The following is a 17,601-nucleotide window of genomic DNA, read 5'->3' on the forward strand; positions in this document are numbered from 1 at the left end:
TATATTTATATTCTTACTAAGATAACCTGTTTAATATAAGCTCTCTTCATTAAATTTTAAATAGAAAATGTTTTTCCTTTGATATCAGAGGACTTTAATGTATCCTGAAAATAATGACAGAAGTTAGTTTTAAAATGGAATTTGTTTTTCATATATTTATTGATTGATATTGATACACTAAATTTTAAAGTCACTTAAATTGGCAAAGTAATAATATAGTTTAGGATTTGTGAAGCTTTTAACCACAGAAAACTACTGACTCTTGACTTGCAGCTCCTTCTTTAGTTTTGTTATTGTTGTTGTTGTTGTTGACAGTGATAATAAGTCAAGAATTGATGTCAACAATTGAAGTCCCAAGACTTATTTTATATTTTCTATTAATTAAGTTGGGAAACATGGACTATTTGCTGGTGGTGATGACTTTCTTCTCTCCAGAAGCGGGGAATCTCTGTTCACTTTAGTATTTTTCATTGGTTCTACTAAAAGAAAAGTCTGTGAACTGGGTCTTGGTGACTTACTGAATATTTAGTTTTTTCTGTCAGTTTTAGAGAAAAGATACTTGAATTTACAAGCTAATAACTTCATTTTTTCAGAGCTTGTAATTGACTTCTACCATTTCTGTTCCTTCATTGAGAAATAAAAGAGCTTAAATAGCATACATTCGGCTTTATAAATAACGGTTTATTCTGCACAATCTGATAGGCTGATCTTCAGAATGGGCTGAACAAATGTGAAGTGTGCCACAGGCGAGCATTCCATGGATGGAATGAGTTTGACATCAGTGAAGATCAGCCCCTGTGGAAAAAGTACATATCTCAGGTAAAATTCTGCCCCCTTTGCTTTAAAACACATCTCTCCAGTATGTTTGGAGGAGTTGCACAAGTGTAAATTATAGTGAATTACTTACTGTCTAGGGGAAGGGGAAGAGGGAGGGAGGGAGAAGAATTTTGAGTTTTGCAAAAGTAAATGTTGAGATTATCTTTGTATGTATTTTGAGAGGCGAAGAACTATTATTTAAAAAAAAAACTAAATTAAACTTCCCCCAGTCAATTAAACAAAACAAATTTCCCTCCTTCTAGCCCCCCCCAAGTATTGTCAGAAGCACTCATTACATTTTACTTTAGAAATTTTTTTCTTCATAGTACAAAATACTAATGCTGTTGATTTTTATATTTCAAGAGGATTGTTAAGTTGAATCTTAATTCTTATACCATGTGTAGACATTTCCACTGGGCCTCTTGATGATTTCTTGTCGGAGCATGCCATTATCCAAGGGGGGAGGGACAGTCTTAAAATCACTTGGGTCCAAATCACCTTTTTCTTAATTTGTCTGTCTGATAATATGAGTTAGAGGGGTCAGTAATAAGATTCTGAATCAGAACTTGATTAGTTGGTTTTGAAGGAAACACTAAAAATTTTAAAAACATTAATAAAAATGAGATGCTTTCTTCATAACAAGCATTTCATCATCAATTGATTTGATAATGCATTTCTCTACCTCTCCTCTAGTAGTTAAAGAAAAAAGTTTGCTGAATGGGAAAACAGAACGTGGCCTCCCCAGTCCTCCTGGTCTCTTGGGTGACGGGTGGGAGGTGACTCGGCAGCAGGGTTCTGGCTCCCTGCTTTTGTATCTTACTAGACCAAAGTTAGCCCCCCTTTCTGATGTGCCTTTTGCTTGGCCCTGGGAGAAGGTAGAAAGTTTTTTTTTTTTTTTAAATTTTTTTTAAAATTAATTTTATAATTATAACATTTTTTGACAGTACATGTGCATAGGTAGTTTTTTTTACAAATTATCCCTTTTACTCCCTTCTGTTCCAAATTTTCCCCTCCTTCCCTCCACCCTCTCCCCTAGATGGCAGGCATTCCCATACATATTAAGTATGTTATAGTATATCGTAGGTACAACATATATGTGCAGAACCGAATTTTGTTGTTGTTGTTATTGTTGCAAAGGAAGAATTGAATTCGGAAGGTAAAAATAACCTGGGGAGAAAAACAAAAAATGCTAGAGAAGGTAGAAAGTTGAGCTAAGAAACCATTGTCTGTGGGGTCCTCAGATGAGTTTTGACAGTACGGTTGCTAGGCCAGAGGGCCCTCTGCTTCTGGTCTGCTGGGTCAGGCAGGCAGGGCCTGAGGTGACTTTATAGGATCATTAGAAATTCAGCATAAAGGAGGTGTGTTCTAGGAAACAGTGATGCAGTTTGGCTGGAAGAGAGAGTCCCTTAAAAAATCCTCATCTTCAAATTCTCCAGTGGCAGCAGAGAATGTGTCATGGCTGTAATGCTGCCGAGGCTTTGCTCTCCAGAAGCCCCAGGAATATCTGCGTTCTTTCCTATGAAGCAGTGCTCCATTGTCCTCCCCCTCCCTGTAGTGGAGTGGGCCTCTGCCTAATGCGGACAATGCCCAGAGATGCCAAGGAAGGCTGTGGATGTGAGTGGGTGTGGAGGAGGTCGGCCTTTCCAAGGTCACCGGAAAGTTCTTCCAGTGTGAACCTTTCCGCTTGGTAACAGTGCTTTTTTTTTTTTTTCAGCCTCATCCTCAGAAAACTCACATCTCTAGCATCGTTCTTGTCATTTAAGAATTTTTAAAGTTCATTTTCAGTCCTTTTTACATAACCAGACTCCCTAGACTGTGGTTTCCTGAGGGAGGATCAATAAACTCGTGGTTGAGCTTCAGGTTGGATGTTTTCCTGGTAGAGACATTTTTGTTTATTTGGAATAGCCAGTATAGGACTTCTGCTCCTTTATAGAAAGGTGGACCCTGGTGGTGGATCTGGCTCAGTTCCTAGTTCTGTTGCCCCTTAGTATGTTTTCTGAAGTGGGAAACTATCATTCTGAAAGAGCTTTGTTCTTGCTAAATGTAGCTCAGGTGGTAATTGTTTTACTTTTAATTTCAGTTTAAAAACCCCCTTATAATGCTGCTCCTGGCATCTGCAGTCATCAGCGTGTTAATGCACCAGTTTGATGATGCCGTCAGTATCACTGTGGTAAGAATGAGAAGGGATTTTAGATTGGGAACCTGTGCTTTAGCAGAGTTTAGCTCTTAATTTTGATTATGCTTTAATTCTTTAAAAAATGACACGTTTCTTGCTTGACTTTGTTCCATAATTTAAGGAAATTAGTGTACAAATTCTCTTATTCATCATAACAACAGCCTATTTAAGGGTTTAGGATATTTTTTAGTGTTAAATCTTGTTTACTCTATGCCAGATTTTTAGTATCACGTTAGTCACAGATTTAAAGGTATACATTATTGTTCCGCTTTAAAAATGAACCAATTTTAATCTTCCACCTCCATTGTAGACTTCATTTTGTGTGACTGAGATAAAGGCTTGATTAGTGCTGAGTTACAAATACAGTTTTTCAAAGCAATAGCATGTCAAATGGTCAAATTATTTTATTTCTACCCAACTTGTTTGCCCTTGTGGATTTTCTAATAGAAACTAGTCATTGACTTTTAAGTGATTAGTGACTTTTTAGTTGTTCTTTTGTCCTTTCCCCCTTAAATTAGATGCAAAGTTTTAGCTAGTAATAACACCAAAGTATCAAAAGTATTCCTATGATACCGAGGATGCAAAAAGAATGGATATGTCTCATGTGAAAAACATGGTTAGACAAAGTGTTGACTTAAGAAAGCTAACTGCAAATTATTTGAAAGTTACTTTGCCATACTTATTTGTTTTGTCAAATCTGCAAATTGGGTCCAATTGACCACAGAAGTAGTACTGGTCTTAATGACTTACTTGTTAGATGAGGCACATATGCTACTCCCTCCCCAACTAATATAAGGTGTCTGTTCTTCTCCCTAATCACAGAGGGATGCCTCATTTTCCACAGGGCCAATAGTGCCTCATCCCATAGCGTAATTCTCAAGATGACCATGTCCATAAACACAGCTTTTTATTTATTTTACAAATGTCAGGAATACTGTTGGCAAATCTCTGAGCTCCTCAATGCCCTGGGTAACTCTCAGGCTCAGAGGTGCAGAAATGGAGCTGAGAAGCAAGTTCCTCACCTGGAAGTTCCCTACACCAAGGAAATTACATTTAGAAATCTGTGGCATGTAGATATGTGTATTAATGTCAAGAGATATTAAATATTGATTTTTGAGGATAACTTTCTTTTTGAAAAGATTAACTACACTTGTGTTGTTTTTTTTAGGCAATACTTATCGTTGTTACAGTTGCCTTTGTTCAGGTAAGCAACCTGTTTGCTAGCATGAAAATGAAATTTTAATCAGCTTTTGATAAATGTGACATGTTGTGGGAAAAGATGCTTAATTCCATGAGTCCCTTGACGGCTAGTAAAATGAGGGATAAACAGTTTAGGAAATGAGTAGTTTAGAATATGGGTTAAACACATTTAACCTTTTTTATTTTTTGTAATAGCAATAAAGCTTATTTGTTAATTTAATTAATTTTTAACATTATTTTCTTTTTAAATTTTGAGTTCCAAATTCTCTCTCTTCCTTCCACTACTCTCCCTCCTATCCACTGAGAAGGCAAATTATAATATCAATTATGTATGTGAAATCATGCAAAACATATTTCCATATTAACCACATTTTCCCCTCCCCCCCAAAAAATAAAGCAAAAACAAAATTACACTTTAGTTTGTACTCAGTTCATCATTTATTTTTCTGGAGATGGATAGCACTTTTTCATCTTCGTCCTTTGGAATTGTGTTGGATCACTGTATCAATCAGAGTAGCCACACAGCTTTTTAGAATATCTAAAACAAAGTAGTAAAAGACCAGAAATATAGCTGAATGTTTTAAAATTCTTTTTTCTTTATCTGATTATGTATTAGAACTTGATTAATTCTTTTACTTTTCATCTTCTGCAGAGTTAAATCAGCTGGAAAAAGCCAGTAGGGAGGATAGAAATTTGTGGGCATTTATGGAGAGACCCTTTGGAGAAAATTCTATAGATTTCTGTGACTAAAAGGATAATGACTAATCCATTTAATAGAATGGTACACTTGTTTACTGAATTCCTTTTTTAAAACTTAAGCTGCTTCTGATCACTCCGGGGGACTGTTTTTTTCTCTCCTCCAGTAGTGGGATGTTCTGATTTGATCAAAGAGCGGATCTCACTGAAGTAGGTACAAAAAAAAAAAAAAAAAAAAAAAAAAGAAAAGAAAAGCTTAGCATGAAATTTTGAAGAGCAACCTCCATGTTTTTGAGTTGGTATAATAATGCAGAAATAAAAATGCCAAGATTTTCTATTTATGTTGGTGAGTGTGGGTGTAAACAAATGTAAATGAAATTTTATTTAAATGTTAGCTTGGGAGAATAATGCTTTATATCTTCTTTGATAATATCTAAATATTGATGAACAATGGCTCAGAACCTGTGATTGAGAGGGGTGTTTGTTTTCTTACCTGAATGTCATCATATACACAAATATTGAATCACTGGATTAGGACCTTAAAGAGGTTGCAAACTCATTTATCTGTGCCTCAATTTCATGCTGTTCTGTGAATCTTAAATTTTATTTTGGTTGATTGAAATTTTGGCATGTTAATAATTCATATTCTATAGAACTTTTCATCAGTTTCATGGCCTACAATGCTGTTTTTACTCCTTTGTGAATTGTTCTGTATTTCATTGCAGTATAATACAAAAAACAATCAAAATCCGATCATTAGAACCCAGTGTGCCTGTGAGCTGCATTAATAACTTTTCATGCTCAGAGGTAGCTTAGCTCCAGTGATACAGGTTAAAGCAATTGGAAGGTGGTAGGATTGCAGTGGAACATCAGTGATGAAAGGCAAAAGTAGGGAAATGGAGGTCTTCTGCCCACAGTAATCAAAGCTCCGAATTGTTCATTTCAAACTATATTTCATATTTATGTGAGCCCTTCAGAGTCTTAGACAGATTTGCTCCTTCATCTCTGAGGACATTAGTTTACTCCTTTTGATAGAAATAGACTTTTAAAAAGCTCCTTTGGAACAACTTCTTTGAAGCTTGTTCTATTAAAGTGCATTGTCCTTCTACACTTTTAGAGACTTTGACATTACTGTTAATGCTCCCTGAGACCCCCTTACTTCCCAATTGTTAAATCTCTTCACAACCAGAAACTCCCTTCACCACCTCAGCCATATACAGAGTTGACCAAAACTAAGATCTTTTGGTCAGCCCTCATGTATTCCACTGTCAAGAACAAAACACTCCTCTTCCTCTTTTGCTTAATTCCTCCAAGTCTTGTCCTCACCCTCAGTACTGTCACAGACCATCTCCCTGAACTCTGTTTGATTCCTTAGAGGTGGGACACTTGCAATCAGATCTGTGTTTGGATTTCATTTTGGATACTTCTGTATAAAAGAGCGTATTAATAGCACTTGCCCCAGAGTTGTAAGGAATGACTGAGATGATAAAGGGTGTCCCTTAATGGCCCTATGCCACAAGAGACTTTTGGGACAACTTTGCAGACCATAAAATGCTTTCAGAATATTGACTGTTAACGGTTCTTCTCAGTCTGGCTGTTCAGTGCCCACCTGTCTCTCCTTGCCAGCTCCAGCCCCACCATGCACCTCTCTGTCCCTGGTTGGCTGGTGAGCAAAGCTGGAAGAGGTGTGTTCTGGGTTGGGTTCTCTGGCTGGCCCTCACCCAGCAGGACAGCTGCTCTCACTCTTGTGCCTTCACTTTTTAACTGAGAATATCAGGGCCATGAGCTTTGTCTCCTTTCTCTCCTTGTCTCTTTGTGGGCTGGCTCCAGCCTTACTGGTGGAAACTGCTCTCCCCCCAGTGACCGCTGGTCTCTAAGTGTCCAGATGTACAGGTCTCTCCTCAAGCCTCCCCTCTTAGGACCTCCCTGCTGCACACTGCTGACTGCTCTCCTAGCCATTCTTCTGCCCGGCTTCTTGGCTTATGGATGATAACTCACCCCATGTCCCACCCCAAGGCTTTGCCCTGGCCTCTCGTCTCTCCATATTTGTGGTGGTGCTTCATTAGCTGTTACATCTACAAATGACTCTCAGAACTGTTCCTTTGTTCTTTCACCACCAAGCATTTTAAACCAGTTGATCTTTAGGGATCTCAGACTAAACATGTCCATAACAGAATTCAGCTTTCACTTGTCTGCTGAGTAGACTCTCAACCATTCTGCCAGCCTCGCAGCTTCATACTTTGAAGTAGCCTTTGATTCCCAGATGCTCCCATTGTAATCAATCCTCCACATGGCTACCAAAATGATTTTATTTTACTTAGGCAAAGATCTTACCACATCATTTCTCTATTCAAGAAACTCTTATTGTCTCTAGGATCAAATAGAAACTTTTTGAGCCCTTCACAAATTGCTCCTAACCTGTTTTCCAAATTCATTCTTTGTGGAAGCATTGGACCCATAATACTGCCTGATCCCTTCCCTCCACTACAGTCCTGGGAACCACAGGATGGACCTTCAGGCATCATGTCCTGGAAATTGTAATCTCCTAGCTTCGGGAACATGAGCAGGCCTGGAATGCTCCCATTCCCACCCCATCCCATTCATCTTGCCACCATGGGGATTTACTCATAACCCCTTCTGTTTGAGTTTGACATCTCTGGTCTGGCCCAATTGCCCTTTGCTGCCCTTTATATGGAGCACTCCATCTCTCAGCTTTTATACTGATCATGCCATATTTCTAGTAATGTTTGTTTATAAGGAAGTCCTCAGTAGTCCCTCATTATATATACATGTTGTATGTATGTAGTACATTGTATGTCCATGAAAACAATCTAGTCGAAAGAGTTGTAGTCTGTTTATGTATAGAACATATCAAGTAAATTATTATAATTACATTTTAAAATTTCTCGTGGCCAGATTTGGTTGACATTAAAATTCGGATTTGATAATGAAATTCTATATAAATATTGAAATAATATTTATTTTTGGATCTTTGACTTTTCCTTAATAAGTCCCATTTGTGAAAGAGCTTTTGTTGCTTAAGAGCTCTAACTTGAAAATTGATTTTGACTTGTACTATTTTATGCAAGATCATTATTAATTTGGTGTTTAGTATGGAATCTGAAAGCTTCAGAAAAATTGTATTCAGCTGTGTCTGGGCCTAGTGGTAGATTCTGGTACTTCTCATAAATGGTGGTGATGGTGTGTGAGGAAGTGCTTTTGTATAGATTCATTGATCTTTTTTTGGTTTCTATCAGAAAGTTCATTTCAGATTGGCTAACCGATAGAATAAAAAGCATTTATTTAATGCATAGTATGTGAGTAGTGTCCTCATTGGAGGAAGGACAAATTTTTAAAAATGCAAATGAGATAGTTCCTCTTCTTTAGGAGCTGATAGATCAGATAACACATTTAGGGGAGTGTTGGCAGTAATTGTAACACTGATTTAATGATTCTTCCTAAAGGAAGAGATGTCTGGTGGGCCCTGGAGAGAGGAATAGTGACAAGGTGAACGGGAAGACATGAGAATGGGAGCACTTCAGGGGGCTGCTCATGACTTTGTGTTCCAAAGTGCCAGGGTTACTGATGCCAGCATCCCAGGACATGATGTCTGAAGGTCCATCCTGTGGTTCCCAGGACTGTGGTGGAGGGAAGGGGGGAGGGCAGGAGTGTTCCAAGCTGCTGACTCCTCTTGTGCTAGAGCTCTCCACTTCTTCAGGGCTCACCAGAGGCTGGGCTAAGACCCTGTCCTCTCAGCCATATCCTATAGAAAACCCCGAAGGACATGCAAGAGAGAAAAGCAGGGATTTGGGGGATAGGTCTTGTCTCGTAGTTGGGAATGCTTGTGACTAGAAGGAGATCTTCCCTGTTGAAAGACAGGAGACAAAGGGAGGTGAGGTCGGACTTCTCTAGTTGTGAAAGAAGTCTTTCTAGACAAAATTGCAGGAATGGGGTTGACCAAAGGGTGATGATTTAGGCTGGATTGCAGGGGCTCCTTATCCATGGAGAAGAAGGAGTCATCAGGATAGTAGGTCAGACCCTCTGCTTCTCCTGTGCCCTTTTATAGTTTATTAGATTTCTGATTCCCTTGTGGTTGAGAACTTTCTGGTATTGGACCACAAGGTGATGGGGGATTGGGATGTCTTCTAGTGTTTGTCAAAAGGTTGTAAAATTACAGTGGTTCCTGTTGTCCCCCCACAAGAGCTCTTGATATGCTCTGTTGGGCTCAGCGTTTGTTCTTGTTCATCCTTTATAAATAGCTACAGATAGCGGTATTAGAGTAGAAGTGTGCACCTCATTCAAGTATGGAAAGATTTGAAAAGAGGAACATGATTGTGTCCCACCCTAGGCTCTGGTCCATGGGCATTTTGTGTCAGCTAATCTTGGGGGTCAAGGTGCGAGATTTTGGGTCCAGTTTACTTGGCATATTTCTGTGAGGCTATCGACTCCACTCACCCTCACCTAACTTGACACTCTCTGTACGCTGACAGTTGATTTAGTTTTCTCTCTGAATTGTCTTTCCACATGGCCTGAAGTCAGGCAGAAACCTGTCTGGCAGAGTGACTCTGCCTGACTTACTGTATGAGCTCATGGAGCCAGGTGGGATATGTGACCTGTAGGTTCATGGACGGGTGGCCTAGATGGGCTGGTAGAGCAGGTGGGGGCAGCTTTGACACCCTCTCCATCACCAAAATGAAAGGAAGCTCTGTTCCTTCAAAGTGAGGGTCCGAGCATCCTCCTGTCCTCAGTTTAGTTATATGAAAAACTAGGGGAAAACAGTTGGAGGCTTGTTCTCATTTAGTGAACTTATGTTCTTTCTTTATGATCTTGTGAGTAACATTAAATTTGAAGTGTCTCCAGATCTTATAATGATGACACTGTGCCAACCACTTATTTCTGCTGTTTCTCCATTGAAACTTAACATTATCTGAATCAAGTCTCTGTTAGGATTACTAGGTGAGAACTCAGGTTCTCAGGTTCTGTGATGATTCTTAACAATTTAAAATGTCTGAATTTTTTACTTATTAGTATTCATAATTTTCTCAAAAATTAAGATTAGGGACCCACATCAAACTCATTTTTACAGTTTTGGTTAAATTAAATGACAATAAAATTGTTAAAGCTAACTATAATTTACTATAATTTTATCTTTTTCACACCCCTTTTTTGAGGAAATATATGTCCTCAATGAAAGTATGTGGTATTGAGAGAGATTTCCAATTTAGTGATAGAGATAAAAGCCTTTCTAGTTGACTGTTGGTGATTACTTTGCTTGTTTTGTTTTGTTTTGGTTTTTTACATGACATGATCTATTATTAGTTTACATTTTTATATTGTACTTGTCTGTTTTGTAGTTTGGTTTTATCTGTTGCATTCTTTGGCCCCTACATGGTTAGATGGTATTTTTCAGATGAGAAAAGGAAGGCTCAGAGTTTGTGTTAATTTGAATCTTTCTTTAATTCTTTGATTTGTATTCTCATTTTATCAGGAGTATCGTTCTGAAAAATCTCTTGTGGAATTGCGTAAACTTGTACCACCGGAATGTCATTGGTAAGACTTGTTTCTGACATGAATGTTTCTCATTTTTAAAATGGAGGTCGAGAATCACTGTTTTAGATTGTATTCATCATCTACCTTTATCTAATAATATAAAAGGTATTGATTCAACTAGGGGGGAAAGGTTATGTGAATTTTTTGAAACCATGTACTTAATATTGACTTAATTGTTTTAGCTTATTTAAAGTCTTTAAATATGGTTATGCCCCAAGTATAGTTTCTGTCACAGAAGACTTTTAAGTTTTTCTAATTCTCAGTTTTTAAACTGTATATTTTAGATACTCCATTTCTTAAAATTATTTCCTTTCATATGAACCATCTTAATGATAGTAATGATCATAATGATTTTAGCCTCGACTTGCTGAGAAGATGTCTTTTAAAATGAGCAGTCCCCTCTCTGGTGCTAATGGTATTTTTAATTTTAGTGTGCGAGAAGGGAGGTTGGAACATACACTTGCACGGGATCTGGTTCCAGGAGATACAGTTTGTCTGTCTGTGGGAGACAGAGTTCCCGCTGACCTACGCTTGTTTGAGGTATGTATAGTAACTTTATGTGGAAAGGGAAGAAGTCTTGTGAAATGACCAGAAATGAGAAGAAAGATACTTAGGGAAGTAAGAAGTATGAACGCTTGATCTCCAGATTAGGAATGGCAGTTAGGAAGCATTTAAATAGCTTGAGGGGGGGAGTCTTGTAGAACTTAATAGAACATATGCAGGTGGACTGGGGAAGTCTGGGAAAGAGGTTTTCAATTTTTAGTAGGAAAGGAGTTTAATCTTGAAACAAATAGCACCCTCTTTTTTCAGGTGGCTTCATGGTCTTTAGCCATGGTAGTCATTTTGCTTCAGTTTGATGGATCTAAATAATGAACTGATAGCACTGTACCTACCAATCTTGAATTTTTTTTTATGCTAATGTTTTTTAGGATTTATTTAATTTTATTCCTTTTCTTTCCTTGCCCTGTATGTATGGACTGGTTTCCTTTCATTTACTCTATTCTTCCTGATGAAATGATAATGCCCACATAAAAAGGCCCTAAAAATTAAGTGGAGTAACAAAATGATATTTAACTTTGGAATATATCTTTTAAATTAAAATAAAAAAAATTTTTGATGTGGGGAAAGAGGTTGAGTCTTCAATTCAAGTGATATGCAATACACATAGTGTTGACAGTTCATCCATCAGTGCAGATCACAACTGATTGTAGCTTAAGGCCTTTAAGGGCTGCTGGGAGTGCCATGATGCACAGTTTGGAATCAGGAATTCAAATCCAGGCTCAGACACTTATTAGCTATGTGACCCTGAGCAGCTCACTTTACCATGTTTATCTCAGTTTACTTATCTGTAATATGACCTGAAGAAGGAAATAAAAGTGTTTTTGCCAAGAAAGCCCCAAATAGGATCACATGACTGAAAAATGACTGAACAACAAAGCAGCAAAAGGCTTAGAGAGTTTCCTGGAGTGCTGAGAGTTCAGAGGACTTCCTTGACAGAATAAGTCACTTATTCAGTATATTTTCAAGTCTTCTTGACTCCAGGACCAGCTCTCTGCCTACAATGCCAATCAGCCACCAGCTGAAAACCACACTAAGACTTTTGAGATGCCTCAGATGTTTCTATTTAAACATGGATATATTCTCAGGTTCAGAGTCCAATACTTCTCTTCCCCCCCATTCTCTTCCATTTTATTCCCACATAACCTGAGCCTTTTTTTGTAAACAATACTTCACTTTTTGTGCCAGGAGTTCTTTGGAAATTGGAATGCTAATTGAGTCTTGCCATTCAGGTTTTTTGCTTGGCTAGAAAAAACAAAGTTGTTTTTTATGTTAAAACATTAATCAGAAGTATGATACAGTTAGCAAGGATTGAAAGATGTTCCAGAGCTGGGGAATTGTCAATTTGGGTTTGTATTTTTAAATTTTATTTTAAATGTTAGGCTTAGGTTAATGGGGAGTCCTTGTTGAGGACATTCCTATTTCTTTTCTTTTTTATACAATTGTGATAACTCTGTTCTCTAGGATTTGCACAGTGCCTTATCCCTTTTTGTTATAAAAGTGTTCCCTTTGCAAATATTTTTGTGCTTGTTGGATGACTGTACTCTTTACACTGAAGGTCTTTATCCTGTTCGCCAAATAGCTTTATAGAGAAATATATCAAAAAAGTATCATCTTGCTGAAAGTACCATAGAATTTGAATAACAATAATAATAGTTCCTTCAAGGTACATGAAATGTATTATTTATTTTCTTTGGTTGTCATAGGAATCTTAGAGGGGAAAGGTGCTATTATTATTATTATTATCCTCTTTTTACGGATGAGAAATCTGAGGCAGGCAGAGGAGCAATAACATCTCAGAATTGCACAGCTAGTAAGGAATTGAACTTGGGTCTTTCTGAGTAAGAAACTGAGGCATGGAGTTCTTGTGTTACAGAAGCTGTGCCTTCCTGAAGGCTTCTGGCTTCCATGGCGGAACAGGGAGTGTTGGATTATAGTCTGCTTCCCCAAGGACTGTAATAGGCTGGAAAGTTGGGCCATATAGAATGTGAAGAAGTAAAGGGGATAAAGGCAAAGTCACACCTACTTCCCAGATGAGAAGGTCAGGGACTCTAAAGTAACACAGCAGCAAATCCCCAACAAGCAGGCGAGCTCATTAGGAGTGGAAGGGGGACATGGCTGCCCCATTGATCCAGTCTCTTAAGAAGGGCTTGGTGCACATCAGACTTTGCAGCATGTGGTTTGGGATGCTGCTGCAAGTGACCCAGGGACCTGGGAGATGGGTCCCCAAGAAGGCAACTGGGTTAAGGAAGGCTCCGTGAGGATCAAGCAGTGGAGACACAGCCCTTTTGTGTGTGTGTGTGGTGGTGGTGGTGGGGAGACACAGGAGCAATCCTAGGTGAGAGAGGATGACTCCTATTTGTTTTCTTTGGGCCCTGGAGCAGAGCTCGGATCAGTAGAGGAAGGTGGGCAATGCCAACTTGGGCATGGTGGAATGAAAACTTGCTGGAGATTCTAGCTGTCCTTCAGCAGAGTGGTCCTTCAGCCAAGGCTACATGGACAACTTGGTGCATTGAGCATAGAAGAGAACTTTTTTTATATGTGGGTTGGGCTTCCCTACCCAGCTTGAGGTTCTGCCACAGGTTAGTTGTGCCAGTGGTATTGCTTGTGAATATTGGATAACCCGGCTGTGCCAAATAGCAAGACTAGTAAAGGTGCCCCTTCCTTCATCTTACTGCAATTTGCTCTTCATAATTAATGACATTAGAATAGAGCGCAATTTTATTTTATTTTATTTATATATATTTTTTGAGATTTTTATTTTATTTATTTATTTTTTTAAATTCATTTTTCCAAATTATCCCCTCCCTCCCTCCACTCCCTCTCCCCGATGGCAGTAATCCCATACATTTTACATGTGTTACAATATAACCTAGATACAATATATGTGTGTAAATACCTTTTTCTTGTTGCACATTAATTATTAGCTTCCGAAGGTATAAGTAACCTGGGTAGATAGACAGTAGTGCTAACAATTTACATTCGCTTCCCAGTGTTCCTTCTCTGAGTGTAGTTGTTTCTGTCCATCATTGATCAACTGGAAGTGAGTTGGATCTTCTTTATGTTGAAGATTTCCACTTCCATCAGAATACATCCTCATACAGTATTGTTGTTGAAGTGTATAGTGATCTTCTGGTTCTGCTCATTTCACTCAGCATCAGTTGATTTAAGTCTCTCCAGGCCTCTCTGTATTCCTCCTGCTGGTCATTTCTTACAGAGCAATAATATTCCATAACCTTCATATACCACAATTTACCCAACCATTCTCCAACTGATGGACATCCATTCAACTTCCAGTTTCTAGCTACAACAAAAAGAGCTGCCACAAACATTTTGGCACATACAGGTCCCTTTCCGCTCTTTAGTATTTCTTTGGGATATAATCCCAATAACAGCAATGCTGGGTCAAAAGGTATGCACAGTTTGACAACTTTTTGGGCATAGTTCCAAATTGTAGAGCGCAATTTTAAAAAATAATAATAATAAATAGAAAAAAGGGGCACTGGGTGGCGCAGTGAATAGAGCACCAGCCCTGAATTCAGGAGGACCCGAGTTCAAATCTGGTTTCAGACACTTAACACTTCCTAGCTGTGTGACCCTGGGCAAGTCACTTAACCCCAGCCTTAGGAAAAAATAAATAAATAAAAATTTAAAAATCATAAATAGAATAGAGCCCAATTTAGAAGGCAAATTTCTTTAGAAGTTTTAATTTAACATGATCGTTTGCTCATATTGCCCAACATTCAGAGGACCCCAATGCAGCTAAATATGTATTTCTGTTGCACGGATGTAGACATTTCCACTTTGATAAGAGTTAACTTGACATCCTCCATTAGCTTTTAAAATCCCAGTATAGGACTAAAATGTACCAAACTGAGACTTGGTGAGCTAAATTGGCATCATGTTACAGCAGGAAGTTACTGAAAATTTATTAATTAATGTGGGCCTTGTTCCTCTAGAGTGGTTTTCAAAGTGTTTACCCTTTGGGGTAACTGAAATCTTATTCAGAGTCTGCAAGGTCAAAACAATTTTCTAACTAATACTAAGATATTTTAAGTTCTAATACAATAAATATCAATAGATATAACCCACAGAAGCAAAAGCTTTTGCCAGGGGGTAAGGTTCTAAGGAATTAAGAGTGTGCAAAGGGATCCTGTGATTAAAGTTCAAGAGAGATTTTTGGCCTAATGTAAATTTTAAATATTATTTTGAGTTCTAAATAAAGACTGTAGGACTATAACTAGCAAATTGAAAGATATGAAGTCTCAGAAAAGAGCCAATGCCTTTTTTTAGAGGTATTTTAACAGGCTTCTAGTAGTTTTCATAACATCTTTCTGTATGGAATATAAATTAATGAATTATCAAAATATTTTTAAGGAAGAACTTTGCAGATCCTGAGTTAAGAACCCTTGGTTAGATGTTCTTTTAAATCTCATTAACTTCTTATGTGAATTTTAAATACTATTTATCAATTGATCTTTTTTTATACAGTAACTTGCCTAAAGTAGGAATGGCTTAAATTATTTTTCCACAAAGTAGTGGGTATATGTAAGGACATCATTATATCCTAATGACATTACTCTGTAACTAACTGAAAGGTCATTTAAACTATTTGAGACAACCATTTATTTAAAAGACAAAATAAGGAGAAAAACCTAACTTCATAACTGAACAAGAGAATTGCTTCACTTGTAAAGAAATTGTCATAGACAGGGCTGCCAGGTTTGATTCTTTAGAAATAAAACAAATAAAAAGTAAGAAAGTTAGGTTAAAAGTAGATTAGGAGTGGTGGTGGAATATTTACACCTTTATTTAAACCTGACTGAGAAAATCTTAATTCCAGGATATACACAGAACTCTGATACAAGTTTATAAAGTTAATAAGGTCATACTGGTTCTCTTATACAAGAGGAAACCTTATAGCAAACTCTTAGCAAAATCTTCAGTCTGACATTCATACTAGCAAAAATAAATGAAAGTTATAAAATCTAGTGGGTAGCATAACCCAGAAGTTGGTTATGGTACTTTTTACCATTTTCCTTTGCTGCCAGCAATTTTTTTTTTTCCAACAAGATGTCAGAATATATCAGGTTATAAAAAATTGTCCTTCTTTTTGACTTTGTTATGCCCCCCTTTTTGAAAGTCTAGAGAGTTTTGAGGTTCAAAAGAGAGACTCCAAAAGATTGGACTGGTGTCATGAGATGTCTCAGACGAATTTATCGCCTTGGACCCATTTTCAATAAAGAGGAAAAGTTTATTATAATTGTAATGCCAATTGAAAAAAAAAAAAAAAGAAGAATAATTTGCAGGCTTGAACCCATCTCCAAGTCAAGGGGCCAAGTTTATTGTAATTCTAATGCCAATTGAAGCGGGCTAAGTTCCAAAAGGATTTAGCAAAGAACCAGGAGAAAGAAGATATATTTATAGGACACAGAGAGACCAGAGCTTCATGTAATTTATTTGATAATTTTATGGCTTACCTAGGTTTGAGGGGTGTTCTGTTTACTCTTGTCTCAGGAATTTAGTTATCACTAATCAGATTATCTGTCTGACAGTCAGCAATGTTTCTAGGACTATCCCAAGACCAGAAGACTTTAGAATCATTGATAGACAGATTGTTAGAACAAAAGCACTCTTAAGTTCAGGGGATCTCAGGGTCACTGCTATATTTCCTCAAAACTGTACCTTATCACTGGGATAAATGTCAAGGATATCAATATGAAAGCAAAAACAGCCTTTGCCCTTAAGGAGCTTCTATTTGGGGATTAGAAGGATCCAGGGAGAATAGATTGATAGTGGGTGGAGAAGGGAAAAGAGCCCATTTTCTGGTTCATTTCTTAACTATCCTTAATCACTGAGTGGGCTATTGCTTTAGTCAGACTGATGTGAAAAATGGATGGACATTTGTTTTCCAAAGTTATGAAAATTAAATTGAAGAAATGAAACTTAAATTAGAAAACTGAAATCCACAAGGACAACAAAGAATAATCAAGAATGAAGTTTATCTTCCCCTTTATAGAATGTGAGCTTCTTGGGTGCAGGGACTGACTTTTGTAATGAAGAATGGTGGTTTGAGATTTGAAAAGAATGTTTTATTCTTTGCCTTTAGCCCTCCTGTTACCCTTCTCCCTTCTAGAATGAAAGCTCCTTGGAAGCAGGGACTGGCTATGTAATGAGAGTTGGAGATTCATGTTGTAACCTCTGTTACATCCCATTAATGGGGAAACAGGAGAGGGATTTGTGCTTCAGGGTAGAAAATAAAATACTACTCGTGGAGTCCCAAAGGTGTGTCTATTCACCCAGACACCCATTTTTGCAAGAATGTAAAAGAAGGGGCAGCTAGATGGCACAATGGATAGAGCCCTGAAGTCAGGAGGACCTGAGTTCAAATCCAGCCTCAGATATATAACATTTCCTAGCTGTGTGACCCTAGGCAAGTCACTTAACCCCAGTTGTCTCAGCAAAAATTAAAAAAAAAAAATGTTAAAGAAATCTTATCTGTATTCATCAGTGAGTCAATAGAGTTCTTGGTAAGATATTTTGTTTCTTACAAATGGGGGCTCATCTGGGATCCAGATATTAGGAGTTCTGGATGGCCCTCTGAA

At 37.8% G+C, this 17,601-nt stretch overlaps 1 protein-coding gene across 7 annotated transcripts in view; it reads left to right on the plus strand.

The window, feature by feature from the left end:
• Window positions 1-17,601, plus strand: part of ATP2C1 (ATPase secretory pathway Ca2+ transporting 1) — a 221,473-nt gene that overhangs the window by 153,099 nt on the left and 50,773 nt on the right. For all 7 annotated transcript variants that reach the window (XM_074270895.1, XM_074270897.1, XM_074270891.1 and 4 more), the window contains 5 exons: window positions 703-819; window positions 2,897-2,986; window positions 4,161-4,196; window positions 10,377-10,438; window positions 10,870-10,978. In XM_074270895.1, coding sequence (XP_074126996.1) covers window positions 703-819; window positions 2,897-2,986; window positions 4,161-4,196; window positions 10,377-10,438; window positions 10,870-10,978 — 414 coding nt within the window. The remainder of the gene's footprint in view (window positions 1-702; window positions 820-2,896; window positions 2,987-4,160; window positions 4,197-10,376; window positions 10,439-10,869; window positions 10,979-17,601) is intronic.

This window comes from Sminthopsis crassicaudata, chromosome 5 (genome assembly GCF_048593235.1).
Source record: "Sminthopsis crassicaudata isolate SCR6 chromosome 5, ASM4859323v1, whole genome shotgun sequence".
Classification (NCBI taxonomy): Eukaryota; Metazoa; Chordata; class Mammalia; order Dasyuromorphia; family Dasyuridae; genus Sminthopsis; species Sminthopsis crassicaudata.